The sequence below is a fragment of the Endocarpon pusillum genome (assembly GCF_000464535.1).
Source record: "Endocarpon pusillum Z07020 unplaced genomic scaffold scaffold176, whole genome shotgun sequence".
Classification (NCBI taxonomy): Eukaryota; Fungi; Ascomycota; class Eurotiomycetes; order Verrucariales; family Verrucariaceae; genus Endocarpon; species Endocarpon pusillum.
This window is the reverse complement of record NW_006916072.1, coordinates 67,768-91,763: the sequence shown is the minus strand read 5'-3', so window position 1 is coordinate 91,763 and position 23,996 is coordinate 67,768. Positions and strand designations below refer to the sequence as shown.

The window sequence follows — 23,996 nt, the reverse complement described above, 5'->3', positions numbered from 1 at the left end:
GTTTTGTAGACTGCACACTTTTGCGGACGGGTGTTGTATGCATAGCCCGGGCGATATAGCGATCTCTGCTCACCCTTTTCCCAATGGTAAAATGGTTCAATTTCTTCCAATTCTTCCAATTCTCAGAGTAGTATAGTACAAGTTTCTATCCCCTGTGCATTCCACGGTGCTCTCCTGGAAGACAACTCCTCAGAGGCAATAAATCAAGGGCCCAACCTCTGCCCTCCCCCACCCGTTCCCAACCACCCCATCGCCACAGCATGATCGGCCGGCGGTCCCGTGGCCGTCGACGAAGACGTCACGGTGCTGGGGAGGACACCATACCTCCCATACGTCTTCTGGTCTATGCTGACGTAGTGGGGGAGTCGACCGAGGAGGTTGAGTTTGGCTTCGATCCAGCGTAGGATCTTGTCGGGCGGGGCCAGGATTTTGAGATAGCCGAGTCCGACTTTAGATGGTTAGTAGGGGCTGTGGGTATACTCTTGAGGAGGGAGAGGAAGGGAATGATAGAGAAGGGCAGTAGAGATAAGGTGGAATTCAGGGTGCATAGAAGAGTGGATGGGAGGATGCATGAGGGAGGCTTACAGGCGTAGCCGACTGCGCAGGCGCAGAGGTGCCCTAGCAAACTGGCCGGAGGGATTAATATTGAGGTTACAACGGCGATGACGAGAGGGGTGATCCAGGTGGGGATCGAGTAGGTGATTATGCTGGCCCGGGGGGGGGTGGTTAGTTTAGACATCTATTTCGTTGGTGAGGAGTATGTGAAACTCACGTGAAATAAGGATTGGATCTGTAGGCTTTGATGGCCTCGGAAGATAGAAGGAGAAATATCCATATACTGTAGAACTCCTGGTCAACCATGGCGCTTGCTGGATAGATGGGTTTGGACTTATGCCCACCTTGCTCCAAGAATGGGAGTGTTTTGCCGCAAAACCAACATCTCGATGAATATGTACAGCGCTGCCGGAAGTGTCGTCAACGCTGTCTCGGCTTGTCAGCCAGCATCTTGGTATGGCTTTTCGTCTTCGAGCACTCACGTCCTACAAACATGGCAAGAGTATTCAGAGTTCCATGCTCCGATTCGAATCTCTCAAGTAGAGGCGTTAACGCCAGAACGTCCAAAAATGCGTGAACAAAATTCAGGTGTATGAATGGAAATGTGTTGAGCCGGTACACTGGAAGTATGCACAGTCAGCCTGCTATTGTTTCGTCCCTATATATGCTCTCACGTACTCGAGTGAAGTCCAATCTTTTTTGGTGTTAACGAACCCCATTGTTCTACACTCCATACTGTCTGTAGCTCCAGTACCCAGAAGACTGTTATTATGACAATACATGCGCGGGTAAAAAGAGGTAAGCGCAGGATAAAAGAGCGCAATCGTTGTGGACTGAAGGAGGGTGTTGAGATGTAGGCCATGGCCCAAGGAAGAGCCTTCGAGGGCGGTGGTCAAGACGGGTGATAGTGGTAGGAGAGGCTATCTGTAACCATTTTGTATGATGATATTTGTTCTTAAAAAAAAACTGAGTATGAGAGCACAGTAGGACTTTTTCTGTACCCGATTGTCAGCGACTTTTGCGGATGCAATTTTAGCTTGCTTAGGCATTGGAGTGCTTGGTTTGGCAGGCAGCGGGACAACGCGTGCGGGGGCATAGACACTAACCAGAGCAGGAGGAATACAATTTGGTGATCATAAGACTACTAACTGGAGGCGACAAGGTAACTGAGTAGGACAATATCGTCTAGTAGTAGTGACAAAGCCAGGACTTGACGAAACATGACTTCAATTCCCGCCAAAAGTGTCCAGTTGTGTGATTGCATTATGTACAGTGTCCTCCTTCCACGATCTATTGGTCATCAATGACATGAAGATACTTCTTCTCTTCTCTTCTTTCTCTCGTCGTTGCTGGTGGCAGATCATAGTAAGATGAACTTCTATAATCTTGCAAGTAGTGGAAGGTCAGGTTGGCCAGTTCAGCAGGTTCCATGCCCAGATCTTTGAATGTTTTGGCAGTTTTATCGATTTTTTGGTCAATGAATTCCCGTTCAATTTCATCCGGGGAATTGAGAAGCTGCCACCACAGAATTTTATTTAGATAATGAGCTATAGGTTTGAGTAACCGTTTGGGAACGTTGATGTGTCGCCGCTTCTTGATGATTTCTTTGTCGATAAGCTCAGCAATCTCCGCCATGGAGTAATTAGTAGGCCCATGAAGCTCGAAAGTTTGACCGGCCGTGGTATCGTCGAAAGCAATCCTCTCAAGAGCTTCTCCCACGTCAATCGCCTGTCATATTATCAGCAGAAACAATTACAGAAGTGTCTCAAGAGCCTACGTGAACAGGCCAAAATCGTTCTCGCATATGATTGCAAGTGAAAAGGTTCGCGACACCAGCGAGCTTATGGAGAAGCTGATCTTCGAAGCCAAAAAGGGGCGCTGGTCTGACTATAGTTGTTTCTGGATAGATTTCGCGAGCTACCATTTCGGATTGACCCTATTATATGTGAGCCGGATATCATTGCGTGGGTAACTGGTGTTGACCTTCGTCCTGAAGAATTCTGACGGCGATTTTGGATCTGCGTTGTAAGACGACACATGTATGAACCGATCAACATCGTACTTTGCGACAGCCTCCGCAATCCTCTCGGTCCCCTCCACATGTACATCGTGGTAGTTGAAGTTCTTGGTGGGATATTTCCTTCCGATGAGATTGAAAACAATGTCAGAATGTCTTACACTCTCTTCGATTGATTGAGTGTTTCGCAGATCGAATTCCAAAAAGTTGACTCTTCCCAGATCGCCCGTGAGTTTGAGATGCCGCTTGGCCATTTCTTCTCGAAAAGGTATTACTACCATGCACCCTTGTCCGGCAAGACGATTGACGATATATCGGCCGAGGAAACCTGTAGCTCCAAAGACAGTGGCTGTATATCCTCCTAACGAAGAGCGTCCCCCCTGTACTCTGATGATCGGCTTCCCAGTCCGCGTAATGGCAACATCTTGTAGTCTACGTCGTTGTATTGTAGGAGCCAGAGACCTTCGTCCAGCCCGGAAAGAGCTTGTGATAGCCTGGCAGGATACCATGATGGTCGTCGATGGCTCGAGAGCCTCGGAAACGAGATGTGATGCTGGTCAGGCAGAGGTGTCGGATCGAGCGCAGGTCGAATTGGTGGGTGAGGTAGTAGTAAACGTAGTAACTAACTAGTAAGCACGGGCCAGCTTGGCCGAGATACACCCGGTCGGCCTGGGCATTCAGGAACCGCTGCAAGCTCCCTCTACTATCACCCATGAATTCCTTCACAGTGAACAGACACCTGGCTTCTGCTTGGTACATTAATATGTAATATCTCAAGCGACGAGCCTGGGGACTGTAGGGGAAATCACTTCACAGGTTTGTCCTCGGGTTGCTCTACTCCAGCGAGACCCAAGAACATTAGCCCCTCTTGCTTCAAGTTCAACGTTGGCAAGCTTGCCATGCAGGAACAAGGGCTTCTGCGTTTTCCGATCACCTGCTTACTTACTTGATCTTCGATCTTCAGAAATGCTTCAAATGAGATTGTTGATGTTTGAAGTTTCTCGGAAAGACTCATTTCTCAAACAAGATACGTTTCCTAACCATACAAAACAAGATTCATCGTTAGAAAAGGATGTAACGATATTGGACTCGATGCGTACAGCAAGAGAATGCCTACAGTAGCTGGACTTGTCAGCGAGAGTGATTAGAAGTTTACGAACTCGACACCAAGCGCCAGCAGTTGTATAGGGCAAGATACAGATGTCAGCAATGTCTATAAGCAATTTCAAGCAATTTCTACGCGTTTTTCGTGCATAGGGAGCTATTCCTACATCTTACCGCAATTTTGCTCTGCAGCGCCAGCAATTCGAGGGTTTTCGCCAAGGAATTGCAACACTTTTGCAAATGGGCAATACATTCAAGAGGGTCAAAGTTTGGGACTAAGGACAGTATGGTCTCGGGTGCAAAAGTCAAAAACATCGTTTGTGGAATAAATTGAGAGCAGAGCCCCGTCATTCTCGTTGTTATGATGTTCAAGTATCCGCGAAACCTCCGTGGCCGTCAAACCAAGGTCGATATAAGGTTTTGTAAGGTACCCTGTACCACCATCGTCTTATCGAAAGGATAAGGCGGCAGGTTGATCCTCGCATACGAGTCTTACTGCGAACGATGTAACGGCCAAAAATGAGCCTTGGAACCAGCGGCCCGTAGGTAGCATGAGGCATCCGCAAGGTTGGTTCTAACGAGTCTATTTATTGAGTCCTCGTGAGCGTTTCTATTTGGCAGAGCGGCGCCTTCAAATTCTGGAGGCAACGCCAAAGATTAACGAGGGTTTCGTCTGCACGGTACTTTGGGGGTGTTTCGAGACGGGAGGACACAGATGTGTGATGGCGCCCAAGGCGGGGCTCGACCCCTAATTTTGCCTGGAGGAATTTGGACACTGCAGACTTACTACGTACATCGAGATGCATACATTTACAGCCGAACACATCGCAAATGAGGTCGGGCCAGGGTCTGCGCTTCAACTAGAGCGCTCAACACCAAAGCCTAAGGCCATGAAGATGACTGATGCTCAAATGAGCTGTTACCGCTTTACTTTGGAGTAAAGCTCCGGAGCATTGCTCATCACATTTCTCCCACAACTCCGATTCGTTGGTCACAACGGTGCGTGCAAGTTGTCGTAGAACAGCGAAAGTACGTGTCAGGTCACTTCGATCCTCGATCAAATTGATCGTGTGGCGTAAGCGTTCACAACCCTTGTATCACTGCTGATCGATCTCGGTTACAGTAAATGGACAAGGCTCTGTGAGACGTTCTAAGACGCAGATTTCGTCTGCTCAGAGAGAGGTTCTTCGAGCCACGAAAGAGTCTTCAGGTGCGGACGGTATGTTGCCTTTAAAACTTTGTCCTCGGGCGAAAGATGGGTTCTTCGCGGGCAGTGACTGTGCCTGTAATGATCTGCGCACGATACCTCCAGTGGATGGTCAAAATGAATTTTGGACCACGCGGTCGGGCGGACTTGAACTGTCCGAGACAGCCACGAAGGATGAGTGCTGTGAGTCAGTCACCACAAGTGTGCTTCGTCGGCGTTCTCTGAAAGGCACCTTCCCTGGGTTGTCAGGTAGGATCATTTGGTACCATCACAAGCTGAAATAGGCTGATCCTGTGCCACTCTTCCTCTCAGCCTCACACGAATCCTTCATCTCGTACTTGTACCACGCAAAGACCAGGCTCGTGGTTGAGATATTTGTTTCCTTGGCTACCAGCATGTTGATTGTCGCTACTTCTTTAAGCTTCGTTGCAGCGTGAGCTTTGTCGACTGCCAGACATCTTTCTAACCATGAAGATTTCTTTCGGGGAGCGCCTGCTGATCTGGTTCTACAAATGCGTTAATGCTGTTGTTCCATGGCATCGCCTGCCCAAGTACATAGGAAGCTTCAATCTCCTTGCCCTTCGGATTGAACTCCGCGCTGAGAACCTCCACGATACATATCCGTCCTGGGAATATCAAGGAAACACAAAGTCAGACCAGCTACTGGATACCAAAGACCTATGTGTACGGAACTCCGATGGCAAATTCAATGACCTTGAACGGCCCCGTATGGGCTGTGCAGGTATGCGATTTGGTCGAAATGTTCCGAGACAACATACCGGGGCTCCAACTCACGAACAATTGATGAACCCAAATCCCCGCATTATAAGCGAAAGGCTGCTTGCCAGAAAGCCCGGGACTTTCAAACAAGCTACAATTGTCAATCTGCTGGCCGCCGCCTGGATCCAGTTTCAAGTCCATGACTGGCTCCAGCACTTTAATAGCACGGAGCAGCATGAGATTCCTCTACCTCAAGGCGACAAGTGGCCGGAGAAGCCCATGAAAATCGACAAAACGCAGCCTGATGAGATACTTGGCGATGAAGATGTGGGATATCCTGGCTATAAGAACCAGAACAGTAAGTCGACTCGTCTCCTGACTTCATGACCCGTTATAGAGTTCTAATGCATGGAATTTCCAGCACACTGGTGGGATGGCAGCCAGATATACGGCTCTTCAGAGGCAAAGACGGCCAGTCTCCGTTCCCAGTGCAAAGACGGTAAACTCAAGATTGATCTTATTCATGGTCAAGACTTCCTGCCCCGTGGTGAAGATGGTATACCCCTAACCGGCTTCAACACGAACTGGTGGCTCGGACTCGAACTGATTCACACCCTTTTTGCCATGGAGCATAATTCTATCTGCAATCACCTTCGCAGCGCCAACCCTGACTGGACTTCCGACCAGCTCTTCGATACCGCTCGGCTGATAAATTGCGCACTGATGGCCAAGATTCACACTGTCGAGTGGACTCCGGCGATCCTCGCGCACCCAACAATCCAAATTGCCATGGACGCGAACTGGTCAGGTATTGTCGGCGAGAAACTCGGGAAGATCTTTGGCCGTATCTCCAAGAGCGAAACCATTAGCGGAATTCCTGGTTCTGTGGCAGAGCATAACGACACTCCTTTCTCTCTAACGGAGGAATTCACTTCGGTCTACCGTCTTCATCCTCTGATACCAGACGATATTGCATTTTTCAATGTCCGGTCTGGTGTTCACAAAGCCACCCTTCCAATTCAGGACGTGGCCTTTGAAAAAACCCGCGAACCCTTTGATTCCGGTCTCACTTTTGCTGACGTTTTTTACTCATTCGGTATCAACTATCCTGGAGCCATCACCATTCAGAACACTCCCAATTTCCTGCGCGACCTTCACCTACCTGACGGCCACCACCTGGATTTGGGCACCATCGACATTCTACGCGATCGCGAACGAGGCGTACCCCGCTATAACCAATTCCGTCGTCTCTTCCACATGCCACCCGTCCGATCGTTCGAGGCCCTTACTGGGGGCAATATATCACTTGCCGCCGAGCTGCGCGAGATATATAATAGCGACCTCGAAATGGTGGATCTGTTAGTCGGATGTCTATGTGAACCGCTACCCCAGGGTTTTGGGTTTAGCGACACTGCCTTCCGGGTGTTCATCCTCATGGCTAGTAGGCGGCTAAAAAGTGATCGATACATCGCGACGGACTGGAAACCTGAAGTTTACACCCATGAGGGTTTAGCCTGGGTTCAGGATAACACGATGAAGGATGTTTTGTGCCGCCATTTCCCTGAGCTGAGGGCGCCGTTGAGGAATGTACAAAATGCGTTTGCGCCATGGGAGAAGGTGGGCAGAAGTAAGGAATATGCGGGGAAGGAAACTAATGCTTGAAGGTACCGCTTTGTTGGTGATTATTCTTGTAAGCATTCATGTAAGGCACGAACAATGCTGGCTGCAGCTTGGATACGCAACACTTAGCAGAATAGGTAGTTTAACGAGCAATATTAGTCCGTTTGTTGATGAGTATCACTATCACTTTTCTCTCATGTCAGCGAGCCACCGACACCAATTACTCAGTAATGAGGCTAGCATGCCGGGTTTTCCTGGACATTTGGTGTATTTCTTCCCTTCATGAGGTACACTTCGTTATTCTTCCGATGTCGCTTCGCGGTCAAGTTGGGCAGTATATTGGGTGATAGAAGCGCGTCTGGGGTGCAAAGGCACAACTTGAAGGGAGTAGCAAAATTTAATAAACTCATTGGAAGCGCTAAGGAGAGATCTAGCGTGTGACCACCTGATGAGAGTCTCGAATATTGTTGGGATCAAGTCGTGTGGACAATGCTTCCCCTTTGTTTCTCATGGGTGAACTCAATCCGTGCTTCAATAGCAGAGTTGTGCAACGCCCATGTATGAAGCGTAGTGCTTGCAGATTGTGCTGGCTGAAGCTGCAACGTATGGGTGACTCCTACGGGGAGGGCAGGCAGAATGGATTTTTCTCCTTATTTATAACACGTTGGATAGATGTCCTCGCCCTTGCTGTCTGCACGCCGGAAACTAAATATGCTCATGCGTTGGTATCTTGTCTAGAAATAGTCCTGGTCGACCTGGGCTCATCAGACGGGTCAAGCTCAAGCTATTGTTGGACGAAAAGGACCGCGGCCCTCGGAGGACGGTAAAGTAGCTGATGTCTGACAGCTATCGATACAGGCATTGTGCCTACTTCCGAACCATCGGCGATAGGTTCACAAGCATGATGTAGAATGCACCGGCGGCGAAAGCTGCTTCCCAACTACCTCCCGTCACCTTCCACAACATGACAATCATCAATGCTACTGTGCTAGTATCGAGCCGCTTCAACTTCCAGCCAGTGCGAATCATCAAGCCTCGGAAAGTGCGTTCTGCCACACGTGATCGATGAAATTGGTAGTTTCCGATTTCGCTGCAGCCTGTGTCAGCTGGGTCAATATATATTGTGCTGGAACTCACGAGACTCTGTAGATGCAACCACCATTGGCCATGCCTTCCAACGTTCTCTGGTCAACAGCTTTCCCCGGGTCCTCAAAGCATAAAAGTAGCAATGATCGTAATTCTAGTCTATCGCGCCTTCGTTCGCAATCCTGTCTCTTATGGTAGCCGCATGTTAACGCTCCACTTGGGGCTAAGCATTTAGGATCGTGAATCCAATGTCCATCAGCGGCGTCTTCATAACATGGTATAGGGTACGAAGGATCTTCGGTATGACCGACTACCCCTTCGGCAATTTCCAGATCGTGCTTGAGTTCTTCTTTGACTTTGAAGAGATCCAGCTCCTGAATGATGACGGAGTAGTCATTGTCTTGCTCTCTTAAGAAGCGAAACTGTTTTGTTCTCAGTCAGCGGCGATAGTATTACCATTCGTGCAAATACCTCGACTTCGTCTAGACTTATTAAACCGTAGAACGGAACGTATCTCGACCACCAGCCATACTTTCCGTACCAGGTCCGACTCAAATCTATATAGATCCGCTTTTCGTCCTCCGGATCTTGGACCAGTACTGGTACCGTCCTTTGATCTCTGCTACCCTTGTCGTAGCAAAGAAAGAGGCAATAAGGGTATTGAGGGTTCTCCCATTTCCGTTGAAATTTCTCGAAAAAGTCGGCTTCTCTCCTGTCCAGGGGTTTATCAGAGGATTTTTTCGCCACTATGAGCCCTACGTTTGCTTGATTACTGAGTTGAATCTCTTTCCGGGCGCTCGAGCTAGAGTCTTTTGCTGCAGAGTTGTTCGAGAGGTTAAAGGCAGCTTCCACGTCTGAAATCTGGCGTCGACGTCGAAAGGTGCCGTATGCATGTTTTCCCGCCATCTTTTTAATCCCCAATAGTACTCAGATGGACGCACATTGACATGTGGTATTTTGGCAAAGGGGCTCCAAGAAACGTTAATAAGGCGTCAAAGTCTGCCTTGTACACTGTCAGCAAACTATGGCTAACCGAATGCGCCGCATCGTTTTCTATCCACTTCCACGAGCATAAGGCTGGGCGATCGTCCCTCCCGATCATCCCTCCCAGCGGATGACAGGGGGTAGGACGTTGCTTTTCCCATACGCCCACATCCATCCAGTCATGCCAAACCGATTTTGGCAGATGGACCACACAAAATCCCCAGTATTAGCAGGGTGTTGATGCTGTCGGTACAGCGAAGCATTGCAGGTGAAGTGACTTCATATCTGATTGGTTCCTACGCCGGTATGCCTTGTAGATTGGCGACAGGGCGAACTCCACTTCATCTACTCCGTAGTCTTTCCGTAAGGCTATATGTGCCTTCTCAGGCCCGCTTACCGAGAGCACAATCTCAGCGTCTGACGAAACGGTTGCAATCTGAGGGGTCGAAAGCGAGCTGTTGAAGTTATGGAATTGCTCATGGGTGAGATTTCGAATCCGTTCTCACGGATTGACATGGAAAAGACATAGACTCTATGATGGGATGATGGACTAGGCTTACAAATTGCGATGAGCATGCTTGACCTACCTCCACGAGCAGAACCATATTCGATCCAGGGTTGCTTCAACGCATTGTTTCCCTTCAGAGAGATGCTGCTCAATCCTCCTCGAAAAATGCGAATGTAGAAAAGGAGACCTTGAACATTGTGATAAATTCCATTGCACTGCTTCATAGACCATGTAGCAAATGGATAGGTCTAACATCTGCAATTGAGGAGAGGAATAATGTGCTTCATGGTTAAAGCAACACCGCATTGGTGAATTGAGGCACTTCCTGGTGCCAAATCACAGCGGAGTCTTTGAGCTGCCAAGCCCAGACATCGATTCTCGACTTAACTCGAACTGCCTGGATCATTTTGTAACCTCAGGCATAAGGCTACCTAATCCTATTTCCTCCTTGTCACCATCCACTGTCTTCCCGGCCGCTTTTTCAACAATCATGGACCTAGATGCCATCCCAGATTTCCTGTCCGAACAGCGAGACCAAGCTCCAGCGGATGTACAGCATTTCTATCTCACATTCGAGGATTTATGGGAGCGCAAGCTGTGGCATGAGCTCACAAATAGCCTCGTGGATTTCTTCCGGTCACCAGAAAGCTCCTCGCAGCGATTAGCAGTCTATAACAATTTCATCCTCAGCTTCGCAGACAAAATCAACCAGCTCAAGCTTGTCTGGTTAGGCTTGCAGGCTTCGACGCAGTGTAAAGGTGGTCTTCTCAATGTACCGTTCCTGTGACGATTCCCGGGCTTACATCAAGCAACAGATGATCAAGATCGACTGAAGTTTCTCAGTACTCTCGCGAAAAAGGTCGACAAGCCAAAATCGCAAGATGCCTACGTTTATGCAATCACCGAAGTTGCCAGTGTCAAGCTCCGATTAGACGACGCAGAGAGTGCCAGAAAAGATTTGGATCGCGCAGAGAAACTGCTCGACAATTTCGATTCCGTTGAGACCGTTGTACATGCCTCCTTTTACCGCGTCAATGCCGATTATTACCAAGCCAAAGCCGAGTTTGCCTCCTATTACAAAAATGCCCTGCTTTACCTAGCCTGTGTCGAAATTGCAGATATGACACGCGAGGAGCAAGAGACACGAGCATATAATCTGTCAATAGCAGCTCTCGTATCAGATAGCATCTACAATTTCGGTGAATTACTCCTCCACCCAATCCTGAATGCTCTCCAACCACCTCACCCGCACTCCTGGCTCAGAGACCTACTCTTCGCCTTCAACCGCGGCGATCTTGCTGCATTCGATCGACTTTCCAACAATCTCAACAAAGATCCTCTTCTCGAATCTTACAAAATGTTCCTATACCAAAAAATCTCCCTTGCGGCATTGACGGAGCTTGTCTTCCGAAGACCACCCCACGACCGAGCCATGACCTTTCAAACGATCAGTCAAGAAACAAAGGTCAAGCCTGATGAGATTGAGCATCTGATCATGAAGGCGTTGAGCTTGGGTTTGTTACGGGGCAAGATTGACCAAGTGGCTGAAGTCGCGAAGATTAACTGGGTGCAGCCGAAAGTGCTGGAGCGGAGCCAGATAGAAGGTATGAGGGTGAGACTGAAGGAATGGGATAACAATGTCAACGAGCTGGGTCATTGGATTGAGGGCGTTGGGAAGGATGTATGGGCAGCATGATCTGTTACCGTCCTTCACCTTGCATTCCTCGCACGGCGCATAGTTCGAGCGGATGGCCTGGCTTTCCGTCTGCAGGCAACCAAAGAATAATTCTCTTCAAGTTTTGGGCTAGCAAGCAGCTCAGCTACCTCTAATGGATGTTTCACATTCCAGGAATTCTTGCGCAAGCATACAAGAGAAGATTAGAGAGTCTGTGGTGGGATAACCAGTCTTGACGATAAGCAAAGAAGTACAAGACTGCGAGTCAGGTAATGCTGGCAAGATCTATTACTTGCCGAACATAGAGCAACTGCATAGAAGTAAAATGGCGAAGAAAGAATGATATCTTTCCCTCAACGGGTGTTCCGGTGAATGCTTTGTGTGCTTGCTATTCGTACCCAGATTGGAACCTGCTAGATAACCAGCACCTTTACCGTTGAACATATCCAAGCATAGCGCAGCAGAACGAAGTCATTGGGAGGCTCGTCAGGAAAAGCTTTGTGATCTGTCCATATCATCCGGCATGATCAAGCCTTTCTTAAGTGAGTGGACCGCATCTTCGGCTCTTCGCAGGAACCCGTTTGAGAGGATGTCTAGCATCTCCGCATCCTACCTGGCGGCATACTTCTCTCGCCGACGATGGCCCGCTGGAACTGCTCAGATTAGGCTTCCATCTCAACCAGATTTGGGCATTGTATCGCCAATATCCCGGACGGTTTAAATTGCTCAGATAATTCTTGGTTCTATTAAGGACGATGAACTATGCATAATACCTATCTTTTGAATCGCCAGATTTGCGTAAAGCTCATGACGTAGAGAACAAAAAGGGTTTGCATCGAGAATCTTTGAATATCGAGCACCCCTTGCATAAATTTCTCACACTTTACAAGAGGGTGGGGCCATGAAGCGCACAGGATGAGGAGCGAATCGAGGCGTAGAACGTGTAAAACGGAGGGTTGGCTGGGATGTAATGGGACATAGCATTATCTGCGCATCGTGGTTTTATTGCTTTCCTGTTCAAGGTCTTAGCTTCGAGCTCTGTGGTGAGTTTTGAGGCGTTTCTTCTAGCTGGCAAGATCCGGCAACAGCGTATTCAGAAGCGAGAACTTATCGCTTCGAGAAGGAGGGGAGAGCGACCATTTGAGGTATGCAGCGTACTCGGATACCATGGCAACCCAAGACTCGAGGCCGGTGGACGTTGATGGCCAGTGACATGTCCTGGGAAGCGAGAGCGTTACCGATATCATTGTCAGGCCTTGTCGGTACTAAAATGTCGCCATTGAGAGTCTGTGAGTGTCGTCCGAAACTAAACATTGGAGGAATGAAAGTACACTTCATGGAAGGGGACAATGATTTGCCGAGGCATGGCTCTGATACGTAGTATACATATTATTCTAACTTCATCAAGTTAGATCAGTCTAGTTCCATCTCCCAAGCTCAGAAGAACCCCCTAAGAGTTAACAGAACTATGTATCAGCGCTTTTACCATCTCCTACCTCGCTTCCATTAGGGACACCCAGAAGAACATCTCTATCCAGGCACATCTAAAGCATGTCGCGGCTTAACGTCTCCCTCCCGCCATTCAACAGTGCAGCTTCCAGCATTGTTTCTCCATTCACGACATCATGTAGAACTCGATCATCAAGAACAAAGTGTGCAATTGCGAATTCAACTCCACGACGCAGACTTCCACAAGAGCTGTCCCGCACCTATGCTACCGTGACAACCCAGCATCCAACATCATACCTTACCATCCCTACACCATCGACCAGTACGCACAGAACCCGAACCTTAACCCCTCCTTCCATCGATCAGATTCGTGCCAATTTACCTAAACCTCAAACGCCCAGCACACCGAAAATCCTTGTCGGTACCGTTAGCCGCGTGGGAACTATGTCCAAAACCGTGCAAATATCTTACAATACGCAACGCTTCGACAATTGGCTAAAACGACACATTCAGCATCCAACGCGGATCTTGGCGCATGAACCGACAGGCTATCTACACGTTGGAGATGTGGTGGAGTTTGCGCGCTTTACGCCCGCGACCATGGCGGATCGATACGAAACTGGGAAGCTAAATCGAAGGGGTGGAGGGGTAAGATTCGAGGTTTATAGGGTGATCACGCCATTCGGCCAGCCAGTAGAGGAGAGGAAGGAGTTGCACGGAAAGGGAGAGCTGTGGGAGAATTTAGGGGTTGTAGAGTTCGAGAGGAGGAAGAATGAGCTTTCGAGACCTTGGAATCAGGATAGGAAGAGAAAGGTAGCGCTTATGGAGGGGATGTGTGAAGCCTTGGGTTTGGACCTAGAAAAGATGAGGTTGCAGCTGGTAGCCACATCGAAGCCATCCGATGAACCCGATCAAGCAGCAATTGAGGTTCAAGAGCTAGTATATGACAGCGCTGGACCAGAACCCGTGGATGGGAGCTTAGACGAAATGAATGAGGCTCGGAGAGATATCGCAGCGGAGCTGCAGAAGCTCCAAGAAAATACACGGCCAGCACATATGGAGCAGAGCTAAAGAGTTTCTCGAGCATCCCGGCTCAAAGGTGCCCCTTCATTACTACCGACACTCGTCTGGAGCAAATCCACAAGCAGCGTAGAGTGGAAGGCTATCGTTGATAGCGGGCAACAGCATCACCAATGGTATCGAAACACATAACGAATCATAACAACCTCAATCTTCTGATAGTCGCTACAGCGATTGTCAGATATACAGCAGTGCTGCTATACTGCGTATCCGTTATCTGTTACTATGGTCTTACTCCTTTAGATGGCCATCCCTCTTGGTGGTCCCAGAGCTCCGCCCCAGATTGCAGGCTCAGTATTCACAGCAGCCTGAGTGTCAAGTCCCACCTGAAGAAGATGTTGTCGTCTTGACATCCACTACTGCTCCAACTGTGCAGATATCGCTTGTGAAATGTACCATTCAAGACCGAAAAGATAGCTTTTCTTCAGGAGCGCCAGACGATACTTCTACAGTATGTCAGCAGACCCTCTTTTTTTACTCAGAAGAGGGATATATACCCCCATGTCCCTGCGACCGAATATGCTCAAGCTCTCTTACCACGCGGGGTACGCGCTCCATTAACCCGTAGTGGGTCCAATGCTTGCTCAGATTACTGTCTTCTTTTTTCTTGTACTGACAGCCTTTGCCGTTTTGAATCCGATCGATGACCACCTTCGTTGACCCCTCTAGCCATTCTAGCCGACAACTCTCCTTCTCTTCATCTGTCCATGATGTGTGGTTTGAGCCTGATCTTCTGCATGAAAACGAGACCCGGCTTCGAGCACCTTGTCTAAATCCGCGACGGTTAGGCCAATCCACTGGAGCTGCTTGCAGGTGTTTGTATTCGAGGCCCACGCAAGATTTTTCGAGCCATATTTGAGATTCAAGAAGATTTGGAATGCCTAGAAATCATGATCGGAAATATACATGAAAGGTACTCTTCAGAATTCTTCGTATTTACTAAGCATCGACCAAAATTCGCCCGCTTGTATGCCACGAAAACCTCCAGTCTGTCGCAGTTAGCAGTCAAGTCGTCAAAAGAATCTAGTGTTAGGACTGACTAGGATGAAGAGAATTTTGTCAAAATTGCGATTTAGGACTCGGAAACTCAATATATTGGCTTGAATGTTGCGGTGCTCGGCAACAACGACAGCTTTGATGTTTCTCCTCTTCAATTTAATGTCGACGACCATCTGGGATGCATCCACAGATGTATGTTTGATGCATTGTTGTTCTGTGAGCTGAAATGACCCTGTTTCAGACTGCATGTTCCTCAATTGTAGCCACTGAAGAACATCTGGTACGTATTCAACCTTGAAGTCGGAGCCTTTTGGGACGGGACACACGACCGCCAGACGCGGCTACACTTCCAAGAGCGTAAGGGTGAATTTCAATCGTAAGTGCCACGTCTTGAAGAATTTTGTGGGCTAACTTTGGGAAATATTGTGTCTGCCGATTTTGTATCCTGTCAAACGCCGAGACAGACTCGTTCCAGAAGTGGACAAAGACGAATGACTGTTTCTTCGAGCACGAGAAGCCACTTGGTCCAGTACACCTTATCCCGCTTTACTTTCATGCCGCAGTTGGAAACTGTCCCAAAGCGGACCCACATCAGATCCCGGCCATTTTCGTCTGGTTTCCCCTTGCTGTCAACCATTGTGTCAGTGTGTACGCTCCCTCGGCTTGTGAGTTCGACAGCTGTGTGGCAGTACTTTTCTTTGAGATATCCCCAACATTCACAAAGAGGATGTACAAGATGAAGAGCATTTCATTGACATCCGGGGCCTCCCTCCAGTCTAACTGGACTATCAACCTGTCCGCCATATAACAAATTTTCCCAAACAAGTGGGAGTAAGCCGCGCAGGATACGTATGGCTCGGAGGATACCTTGAGTGAGCAATCCGACAGGATTGATTGACTTTCTTACGAATGACTTCAACGAAACATCATTCAGCTAGACATCTAATATCCAATAAGATTGTGTTATTTTGGATGTTTGTTTCCCCCAAAATTATGGCCATATAATGGTCAAATTATGGGCATTCGAGCCCTCACATGACCCTTGTAATGACAAATCGTCTACTAAGTTGCTAACAACCAATACCGTGTTATTTTCAGAGTCCTTCTCCACATAAGTTGGTTGGTACTTCTGCTAAGACTACTTGAAAACGAGGGCCGGGCATGCTGGCTGGCTGGCTGGCGAAGAAATGTGCTGATAAGCAACTCTTCATCTGATGGAGTAGGGGTGCAAGTGACCAGATGTTTGGCGCGCTTATTTTAATACTGGTGGTTTTTCTACTCTGCTTACTCCACGATGCCAACGGTCTGGAGACCTTTTTTGTTGGGCTTGGGATGGGGAGGCCCATTCTTAGCAAGACTGACCCTGTTGGAGAGCACAGCCAGCGTCCACACATAACAATAATATATATCATCTTGAGGCTTGACCATGAGCATGCTCTGAATACTACCTGGGAGTATGTGTTCTGGGAAGAATCAAAGTTCGGCCAAGGCATATCAGCCTCGCAGATATGGAGGCCCGTTTTGAGCGGCGTGTCTAGATAGGGATTCCATCTCAAGGACGTTAGATACCCCTCAGACCATTTGCCGAGCTTGCGCTAACTATTTCCCACTCGGGAAATCACTCATAGAACTAAGATCAGCCCATTCCTTAACCTGCTCGATTGTCTGTTCCGCCGATTTCGTGATTTCACTCACAGCGTCACTTCCCAACGGGAAGAAGGGTGGAACTTCCCTCCCTGTAGCGGTGCCAGAGCTGGTCAGCACATTGAATACAATCTCCGCGCCTTTGACCGGATCGCCAAGCTGATTGCCATGAAAAGCATCAAAATTCTTTTCATTTGTGGCGTTCAGCTCCGCGTAATCCGGTATACGACTCTTCTCGTCAGTCTTGGCCATATTAGCTGTGGAGCTGAGGAGCTCCGTACGGAAGTAGCCCGGCTCAATCAGACAATGCTTGATGCCGAAGCTGGCGAGCTCGCCCTGCAAACCTATCCCGATACAGCGAAGGGCCGCTTTAGACGCGTTATACAGATTGCAACCTGGCATTGGGTACCAGGCGGCCATGCTGCCGATCGTCACGAGCAGACCGGAGCGCTTTTCGCGAAAATGGGGGAGGATGGCACGGTAGATGTTAAGAGGGCCGAAAACATTGGCTTGAAATTCTTGGAGAGTCTCCTCTGGACTAGATGTTATTCTCAGCATTACTGATTTATAGCAACTTGTATATTTCACGATACGCAAATTAAAAGAGAGACTTGATAGTCAACTCACGTCGTCTCCTCTAACATGCCTGTCTGGACGTAGGCGGCATTATTCACGACGATATCCACTCCCTGGTAAACCTCCAAGGCGGCTTTGATGGCTGTCTGAACATGCTCGAACGACTGATTCTGATCGAGTTCGATTAGAGCCGCTCCTTTGGCTCTGAGAGGATGGAGCCGGCTGAGTGAGCGAGATGTAGCTACGACTTGATGGCCTTGGGCAAGGGCGTAGACGGCTAATTCGTAGCCGATCCCGCTTGAGGCGCCGGTTATAAGCCAGGTGAGGTTGGGGCGAGCCATACTAGACACAGTTTAGCGGATGGGGAGTCTCCAAATAGAATAACGGTTCAGGGTGTTGGCGATAGAGAAAGATGGAGAAAGCTGGAAGAGGCTGAATTTGGAGTTTCATTTGGTGTCTTTAGGTTGAAATAAATTCTTAAGAGGGGGAAACCAGGAAGGGAGATCCTGCTCCATGAAATCTGTACCGGAATGCGTCGGAACGGTATATTCAGAACGGTATATTCGGCAACGGTAAATTCAGCATTTGGGTCTTAGCGTGACTCCGCCGTAAGTAGTAATTTGTATGTAGCGTTCCTGAGTTTATCTAACACTCTGACAATCTCACTCTTGCTGCGATCTTGAGCTTGTTGTTACTTCCTAAATAAGTACTGAGATAGATATTCTTAGCGTTGTTATTCTTGCTATAGCTATGTCGTTATAGACTGCCCATCCTGATTGCCCAGAGCACCTTAAACCTAAGCTTGAGAGGCGTATGCGCTCTCTTAACTCCTTCTTCTTGCTGCCCCCTATCGCCAATGAGGTCTTCGTCATTCCAGATCTGGGTCAAGAGCGCCTTTAAGGCTGGGCCTTGTCGCATGGCTTTGCTATCGTTTGAATGAGCGCCAAAACAGGTTGCAGGGCAGGGGCAGGGGCAAAGAGGCCAAAGGATAGAGCGATTTCTATAACACCACATTTTCTATATTTATTTCCTAATAGGGAAGTCATAACAACGTCAATAGAATATATTAATTACTTATAGTTAAAGTGGGTAGATTTGCTAGCAATTTGTATAATAAATTACCTGCTAAGACCTAAACGCTAAATATACTTAACTGAAATACAGCAGCACTGAGTACATTCGAGTAACGTATATTTCGCCACTTGAGACGTCGCTCCTAGGCGCCTTCCCTTCCTCCAGCAATGGAAAGTGGACTGACGATATTTTATCCATGCGGCCTTCTTTCGCAACTCGCATCTGGTACGGAGTCGTGCTTCAAAAGTAGAGTTGACTGCCGCTAGAGTGTGGCTATGAAATTAGCCACCTTGGTCTTAGCTTTTGACAGTCTTTTGGCAGAGAAGCCAACTTCTTCCGATTAAAGAGCCTTTCGACAAAGATGTAGAAGCACGGATCTCGTGCACGGCTAAAGGCCTGAAGTTGAACACCAGGGCTGACTTTGTCAGTCAGGTGCCCCCCCATGATTACTGCACGGTTCAGCGCAAACAGTATGCCATCCGCATAATCGTTAGTGTCATCAGCACCAGCGGCCTAGATTTTTTCAATGGCCTTTGGAACGTGAAAGCCAGGGTAGCAATCCAGTTGCACAAATTCCTTCGCTTCCGTCAGCTGAATATGAAGCAATGTTATGATATCTAAGGTACCCAGAGAACCACAGGAAGCTTCCAGCAGATCTGGAAGTTTGGTCCCAGAGGCTGTGACAATATCGCCCTTTCCAAGGACGACCTCAATGGATTCCAAAATGTTTCCGAAGAAGCCATATTTGAAAGAGCTGCTTTCTCCGGATGGGCCTGCAAATCCGCCCCCAACGGTTATGCCCGGAAACTCCATGACGACTTTTGGTACCAGGCCTACTGGAAGGGTTGCCCTAACAAGCTTTTCCATTGACACATTGGGTTCTACCCATGCAAGTTGTTAGCTTCGATCACTTGTCAAGATATGGCCCAGATGACTAACGTCAACAACCCTGTCCTTTCGAAATTGCATGGTCCTTGTACTATTCGTTGACCCATGGTAGATCCGGAATGCCTCGTTGCGGTCGTAGGAATCACGAACCTTAGCAGCTATCGCAGCCACATCTTGATGATGCCGGTCCATGGGCCAACACCAATTCTCTGTTACTCTACAATCAGAAAGAACACAAAAGGACGATTCAGTAGATCCATATACGAGGAGTAGCTGATGGATGAAGAAAAAGATTTCCTCCCAATTCGCCGGCAGATTTGGCCAGTAGTGGCTTGGTATGGCAGCATGGTCAGTCTTGTCTCCAATCTAGCTCCACTTTGTCAGAGGATACATCAGTCAAGAGTGGTTCTCAACCCATTAGCGCTGTCCTTTTGGCGGAGTGGTTGATGCGTCCTATTCCTCACACCACCCAGTCTTCAATTTCTAAATAGCACCATAATTTACGCTCCCGTGGCAGACTCACTCTTGTCTAGGGTCCTCGAGACCAAGACAAGGCGCTCGATGTAGGGAACGGACCGCGGGGAAACTCAAGACATGGCCCGCTTGCGCTCCCGCGGCCCCCAAAGTCGATACTGGCGCCTAAAAGGACTTGCTTGAGGTGTCTGCGGTATTGGCTTGAGGCTTCTCTTTCATGCAAGATCCTTGCCTACATATCACATCCGTCAGCAAACCTGTCTGCTCCCGTGTGAAAGACAAGTCCATGATGGCTGTGCTATGTTTCATTTCGAGGCCTTCACCGATCAGGCCCAGCATAAATATTTTCTTTCGTTCTCTGAGTTTTCAAGTTTTGGGGCCGGCGTTTTGGGCCGGCGTTTTGGGCATCTCGAATCGTTGTACCATGCGAGTCGGTCTTGCTGTTCTATTCTACTGCTCATCGTGTCTTTCCGCACTGTCCTTTGTTGTTTGTGTGCCGCTTCAAGATGACGAGGCTTCATCTGTGTTATCCAGAGGAAACGACTCTATCGCTCTGACACAAGGATGGACTCCTTCACCCCAGGGCCGAGGAACCATCGATATTGTCTGGTCCTGTGTCCTCACCATATCTTTGTGCAGTTGGTCAACACTATGTCTCAACCTTCCCGCACTTGGAGACAGTTACTGGGCCAGATCACGTCGAAAATTGTACATGACCGCCCTGGGCATCCTAGGACCAGAACTTGTCTTCCAAATTTCCTTTGGACAGTACCACGCGGCACGTCGATCTGTTCGAGATTTCCACACATTGGGCTACTCATCATGGACCATGACCCATGCTTGGTACGCCGAAATGGGAGGCTTCTTTCTACATACCTCAGACTGTGATCCGTTTCCATTGAATGCAGCTCAGCTCCACTACCTAGTGAAGGAAGAATTGCTAGATTTCCCAACCGTAACAAAAGAGGCTATTGACGACAAGAATAAGGCCGAGGCATTCATACGGACCATTACTGTTTTCCAAATCAGCTGGTTCGTACTCAACGTCATTGGCCGTGCAACTCAGCAACTTGCCATCACCATTTCGAGCTAACCACGCTCGGGTTTATCGTTTGCACCTTCGCAACATGTGGCTGCTGGCTTCACAAGCCGATGGATGTCGATACATCTATTATTCTCAACCCTAACTTCACAATTGCCGAGATGCTTGCCCGACGGGGAGACTCAGCATCACAGGATTGGGACAAGACACTGCTTGACTTTGTTCAAGATGGTGTCGAGTTTTCGTGGAATCTGGTTTGGACGTATTTTATTGAAATGTTGAAGAAGTTAGGTCTACGGTTTGGACCCAAACGTCGTCCCATTGAACGCATACCAAATGACTACATCCCCGAACCACCGTTCCGAAGCTTCCCAATTGTCTTTGTCATCCACCTGATCTACGCCGCCATCCATTTCGCTGGGTGGGGCTTTCATTTCCCAAGCCGAATAGAGCTCATTCTTTGGCGAGTGGCTGTAAGTCTGACGGCAGGGGTGATCTTTCTAATCTGGTCGGTCGAGATCTACGCTTTCCGGGGGATGCCCTACTTCAGCCAACTTCACGAGCACCTACGCAAGCACACAGGATCAATCCAACGGCTACGCAAACATCTTGTATGGATCTTGGAACTATCGATTTGGGAGCAGACTCACCGAATCGCTGAGCGTGTGCGAAATTTTGCTGGCCGCGGCCCCATCTGGAAAGTGCCCTTGAGGGTACTGGTCCCATACTACATTGGTGGCTTTCTTTATGCCCTGGCCCGTGCATACATTCTTTGGGAAGCGATTTTCACTTTGAGAGCGTTGACACCAAGTGCGTACAAGACTGTCGAGTGGTCTGCTGTTCTCCCCCATTTTTGAAGCATGCGAGCAATTTCTGATACGTACTATATCTTGTCAAATAGCGGCAGTTAGTAGAGAAGCATCTGCTTCTTGGGATAAGGGAGCATTCCTCTACAGGACTGAACGCATTAGCGGGCATTGCATGGAACAGGATGTGACGGTAACAAGGTTTGGGTTCTCTTAGCGGAATAAGGATGGTAATGAGAGCACAGTTTGGAAGCAACATCACTTGGAAGACATGAAGCGCGGAAGACCACACAAGGTTCGAGATTGGTAAGGATCACCGCAAGCAAATTGACGGGAGATAGGAGAGCGATCATCGGATACTGGGACACATCGAGAACGCAATGCAAATTATACCTTGCTCGGTGGTATAAAGATAGCACTGTACACCGACTCTCATGCCGGCAGGCGCTCAACCCTGATGGCCACATTGGGTCACCTTATCCCATCATCCTCCATCCTTGCCCTCTTGTTTCCTTTCTCTCTATCTTCCGCCTCCTCGAGTCCAAACCTCTTCTTCCCCCCCTTCTCACCACTTCCACCGACAGCCTTCCCCGTAACCTCCCCAATCAGGTTGTCAATACCAAAAGGGTCGTCCTTGTCCTTCTCAAATTGCACCGGCCCTTCCCTCTCATCCGCATCCGCTGCACCTCTGAACCCTTCTTTAGCTTTCCCCAGAACCTCAAACCGGTTACTCTTCTGAATTTTCCCCATCGTTGCATCTGCTGCGCCTTCATCTTCAACATCATCATCTTGTTGTGCTTTTGGTCGATAGATACTGCTGATCGCGTCTTGTGCGGCGAAGAGTGGTTTGTCGTAGTGTTGGTCTTCGTTGAAACCGGAGTCGAACCCAGAGGTTTGATTAAAAAGTCGAGAATCGTACATGGTCTCTTTACTCGGCGTTGGTTTCGCCAGACCCAAGGCCACCTTTTCTGAGATATCGCGGTTTTGTTCCCGTGCCATCATCTGTATCCGCCTTTCTGTTCCCATCCTCGACTGGCGCAGCTGCCTCTCATTTTCTTGTCGTCGTTCCTGTCGAGCTCGCATCCTTTCCCTTGCAGCCTCGCCGTCGCTGCCGCTGTCTGACCGCGAGGAATAGGATGAACCGGAATATGATCGTGCCCTTGATTCCCTCCTTGATCCTGACGCCACTGATCTCTCCTCCCTCGCTTTTTGGGCTAGCATTCGTAGATGCTCCTCCTTCTGCAATTTCTCCTTCTCCGCCAGCTTCTGCTGCATCTGTGCTCTTTGCTTGACTTCCTCTCTGGCATGCCGGTCTGCTGTGAAGAGTGATTCGGCGAATTGAGCGAACTTGTCGTTGATCGTGACATCTTGTAAACTCCTTCCGTCTGCTGCTAAACGCTTGTCGAGGGGTACCGTATAACCCTTTGGATTCTTCCAATTCGAAACAGGCGGAGGTATCTTCCATGCCTCTTGGTCTTCTGCTGTAAGTTTTCTCGGCGGAGAATGCATGACAGGCGGTGGAGGACTGGGTGGTCCTCGGGGGATCTTCTTGTGTTTGAACTTTGGTGGCTCCATTGGATCTTGTTGCCTTTCCACAATCTTCATGATACGGTCATTCTTCCGGCTCGTGTCGCCCATCTGGTTTGCAGGGGTATACCGGACGTATGTGGGTTCTGCTCTATTCAGGCCCTTGACATTCTTCGGCTTTTGTGCTGCAACTGCTCCACTGACCAGTTTCTCAAGCGCTGCTCTCGTCTTTTCCGTAGCTGCCGCGACGTCTTCTTGGCTTGGTCTTTCAAGCGAAAGATCCCCCATATCAGCTCTTTGCCGTAGTGGTATCAAGTCCTTGAAGCTGGAGTGTATGATCCTGTTCTCACTATGACCCTGCCGAGCGATGGCGTCGTATTTCACTTTTCCTTCCGCATCGACTTGGACAGCCAGGGCATTCGACGTGGAGGCGGTGCCCTTTCGACCCATATCGAGTGGGTATTGAGCAACTGGGATTTCTGGAAAGGCACCTCCATCGCCCAAATCTTCTGCTGATCGTGGTCGCCATCCTGATCGTTTGCCATAGGGTGGTGGGCCGGACCTCTGAAAGAAATAGTCAGTAGATGGAAGTCGAGGCAGACAGTGTAGACAGAGTCCGACTGACCTTGAGAACAATCTGCGATTCATTTAACACTCCTGGTCCGACAATTCTAGGTCCTTTCTGTTGAGTATGTGCTGGAAGTTCTTCATGTTCACCAGTATATTTCGGCTTAGGCAGAGAACTGAAAAGCCCAGCGGCGACTGAAGCCATGATGATAAGATCGTGAAAGAGTAGCGCAGTTTTTGGCTGGGGTTGTCGAATTTGGGTGCAAAAAGTCGCCTGCAGGATGAACAGCGGACACCAAATTGCGTGGTTGAGGTCTGCGGGCCACCGCAGATGGAGAAGGCGGAAAAGATATTTGGTGAACCACCAAGTCACAATACCACTCGGAAGAGATTC

General features: G+C 48.8%; 11 protein-coding genes across 11 annotated transcripts; 4 read left to right on the top strand and 7 right to left on the bottom strand.

Annotated features, from left to right (window-relative positions):
- Positions 1-203: 203 nt before the first annotated feature.
- On the bottom strand, positions 204-739 carry EPUS_04076 (uncharacterized protein; the record flags this gene model as incomplete). The annotated part of the gene is made up of 2 exons (XM_007802690.1): positions 204-448; positions 586-739. 2 exons carry the CDS (start codon positions 737-739, stop codon positions 204-206), a joined length of 399 nt encoding a protein of 132 aa, XP_007800881.1.
- Positions 740-1,845: 1,106 nt separating this feature from the next.
- Positions 1,846-3,081, bottom strand: EPUS_04075 (uncharacterized protein; the record flags this gene model as incomplete). Its single annotated transcript, XM_007802689.1, has 3 exons — positions 1,846-2,283; positions 2,333-2,491; positions 2,539-3,081. The coding sequence occupies 3 exons, from the start codon at positions 3,079-3,081 to the stop codon at positions 1,846-1,848; spliced, it is 1,140 nt and encodes a 379-aa protein (XP_007800880.1).
- A 2,270-nt stretch (positions 3,082-5,351) lies between these two features.
- EPUS_04074 (uncharacterized protein) lies at positions 5,352-7,265 on the top strand (the record flags this gene model as incomplete). The annotated part of the gene is made up of 2 exons (XM_007802688.1): positions 5,352-5,961; positions 6,025-7,265. The coding sequence occupies 2 exons, from the start codon at positions 5,352-5,354 to the stop codon at positions 7,263-7,265; spliced, it is 1,851 nt and encodes a 616-aa protein (XP_007800879.1).
- Positions 7,266-8,090: 825 nt separating this feature from the next.
- On the bottom strand, positions 8,091-9,215 carry EPUS_04073 (uncharacterized protein; the record flags this gene model as incomplete). Its single annotated transcript, XM_007802687.1, has 3 exons — positions 8,091-8,313; positions 8,361-8,731; positions 8,781-9,215. The coding sequence occupies 3 exons, from the start codon at positions 9,213-9,215 to the stop codon at positions 8,091-8,093; spliced, it is 1,029 nt and encodes a 342-aa protein (XP_007800878.1).
- Positions 9,216-10,291: 1,076 nt separating this feature from the next.
- On the top strand, positions 10,292-11,497 carry EPUS_04072 (uncharacterized protein; the record flags this gene model as incomplete). The annotated part of the gene is made up of 2 exons (XM_007802686.1): positions 10,292-10,553; positions 10,617-11,497. 2 exons carry the CDS (start codon positions 10,292-10,294, stop codon positions 11,495-11,497), a joined length of 1,143 nt encoding a protein of 380 aa, XP_007800877.1.
- Positions 11,498-13,027: 1,530 nt separating this feature from the next.
- On the top strand, positions 13,028-13,996 carry EPUS_04071 (uncharacterized protein; the record flags this gene model as incomplete). Its single annotated transcript, XM_007802685.1, has 1 exon — positions 13,028-13,996. One exon carries the CDS (start codon positions 13,028-13,030, stop codon positions 13,994-13,996), a length of 969 nt encoding a protein of 322 aa, XP_007800876.1.
- A 1,456-nt stretch (positions 13,997-15,452) lies between these two features.
- EPUS_04070 (uncharacterized protein) lies at positions 15,453-15,641 on the bottom strand (the record flags this gene model as incomplete). Its single annotated transcript, XM_007802684.1, has 1 exon — positions 15,453-15,641. One exon carries the CDS (start codon positions 15,639-15,641, stop codon positions 15,453-15,455), a length of 189 nt encoding a protein of 62 aa, XP_007800875.1.
- A 962-nt stretch (positions 15,642-16,603) lies between these two features.
- Positions 16,604-17,565, bottom strand: EPUS_04069 (uncharacterized protein; the record flags this gene model as incomplete). Its single annotated transcript, XM_007802683.1, has 2 exons — positions 16,604-17,186; positions 17,276-17,565. 2 exons carry the CDS (start codon positions 17,563-17,565, stop codon positions 16,604-16,606), a joined length of 873 nt encoding a protein of 290 aa, XP_007800874.1.
- A 1,246-nt stretch (positions 17,566-18,811) lies between these two features.
- Positions 18,812-19,111, bottom strand: EPUS_04068 (uncharacterized protein; the record flags this gene model as incomplete). Its single annotated transcript, XM_007802682.1, has 1 exon — positions 18,812-19,111. The coding sequence occupies one exon, from the start codon at positions 19,109-19,111 to the stop codon at positions 18,812-18,814; it is 300 nt and encodes a 99-aa protein (XP_007800873.1).
- A 1,701-nt stretch (positions 19,112-20,812) lies between these two features.
- Positions 20,813-21,559, top strand: EPUS_04067 (uncharacterized protein; the record flags this gene model as incomplete). Its single annotated transcript, XM_007802681.1, has 1 exon — positions 20,813-21,559. One exon carries the CDS (start codon positions 20,813-20,815, stop codon positions 21,557-21,559), a length of 747 nt encoding a protein of 248 aa, XP_007800872.1.
- Positions 21,560-21,979: 420 nt separating this feature from the next.
- Positions 21,980-23,807, bottom strand: EPUS_04066 (Pre-mRNA-processing protein 45; the record flags this gene model as incomplete). The annotated part of the gene is made up of 2 exons (XM_007802680.1): positions 21,980-23,599; positions 23,661-23,807. The coding sequence occupies 2 exons, from the start codon at positions 23,805-23,807 to the stop codon at positions 21,980-21,982; spliced, it is 1,767 nt and encodes a 588-aa protein (XP_007800871.1).
- Positions 23,808-23,996: the final 189 nt, after the last annotated feature.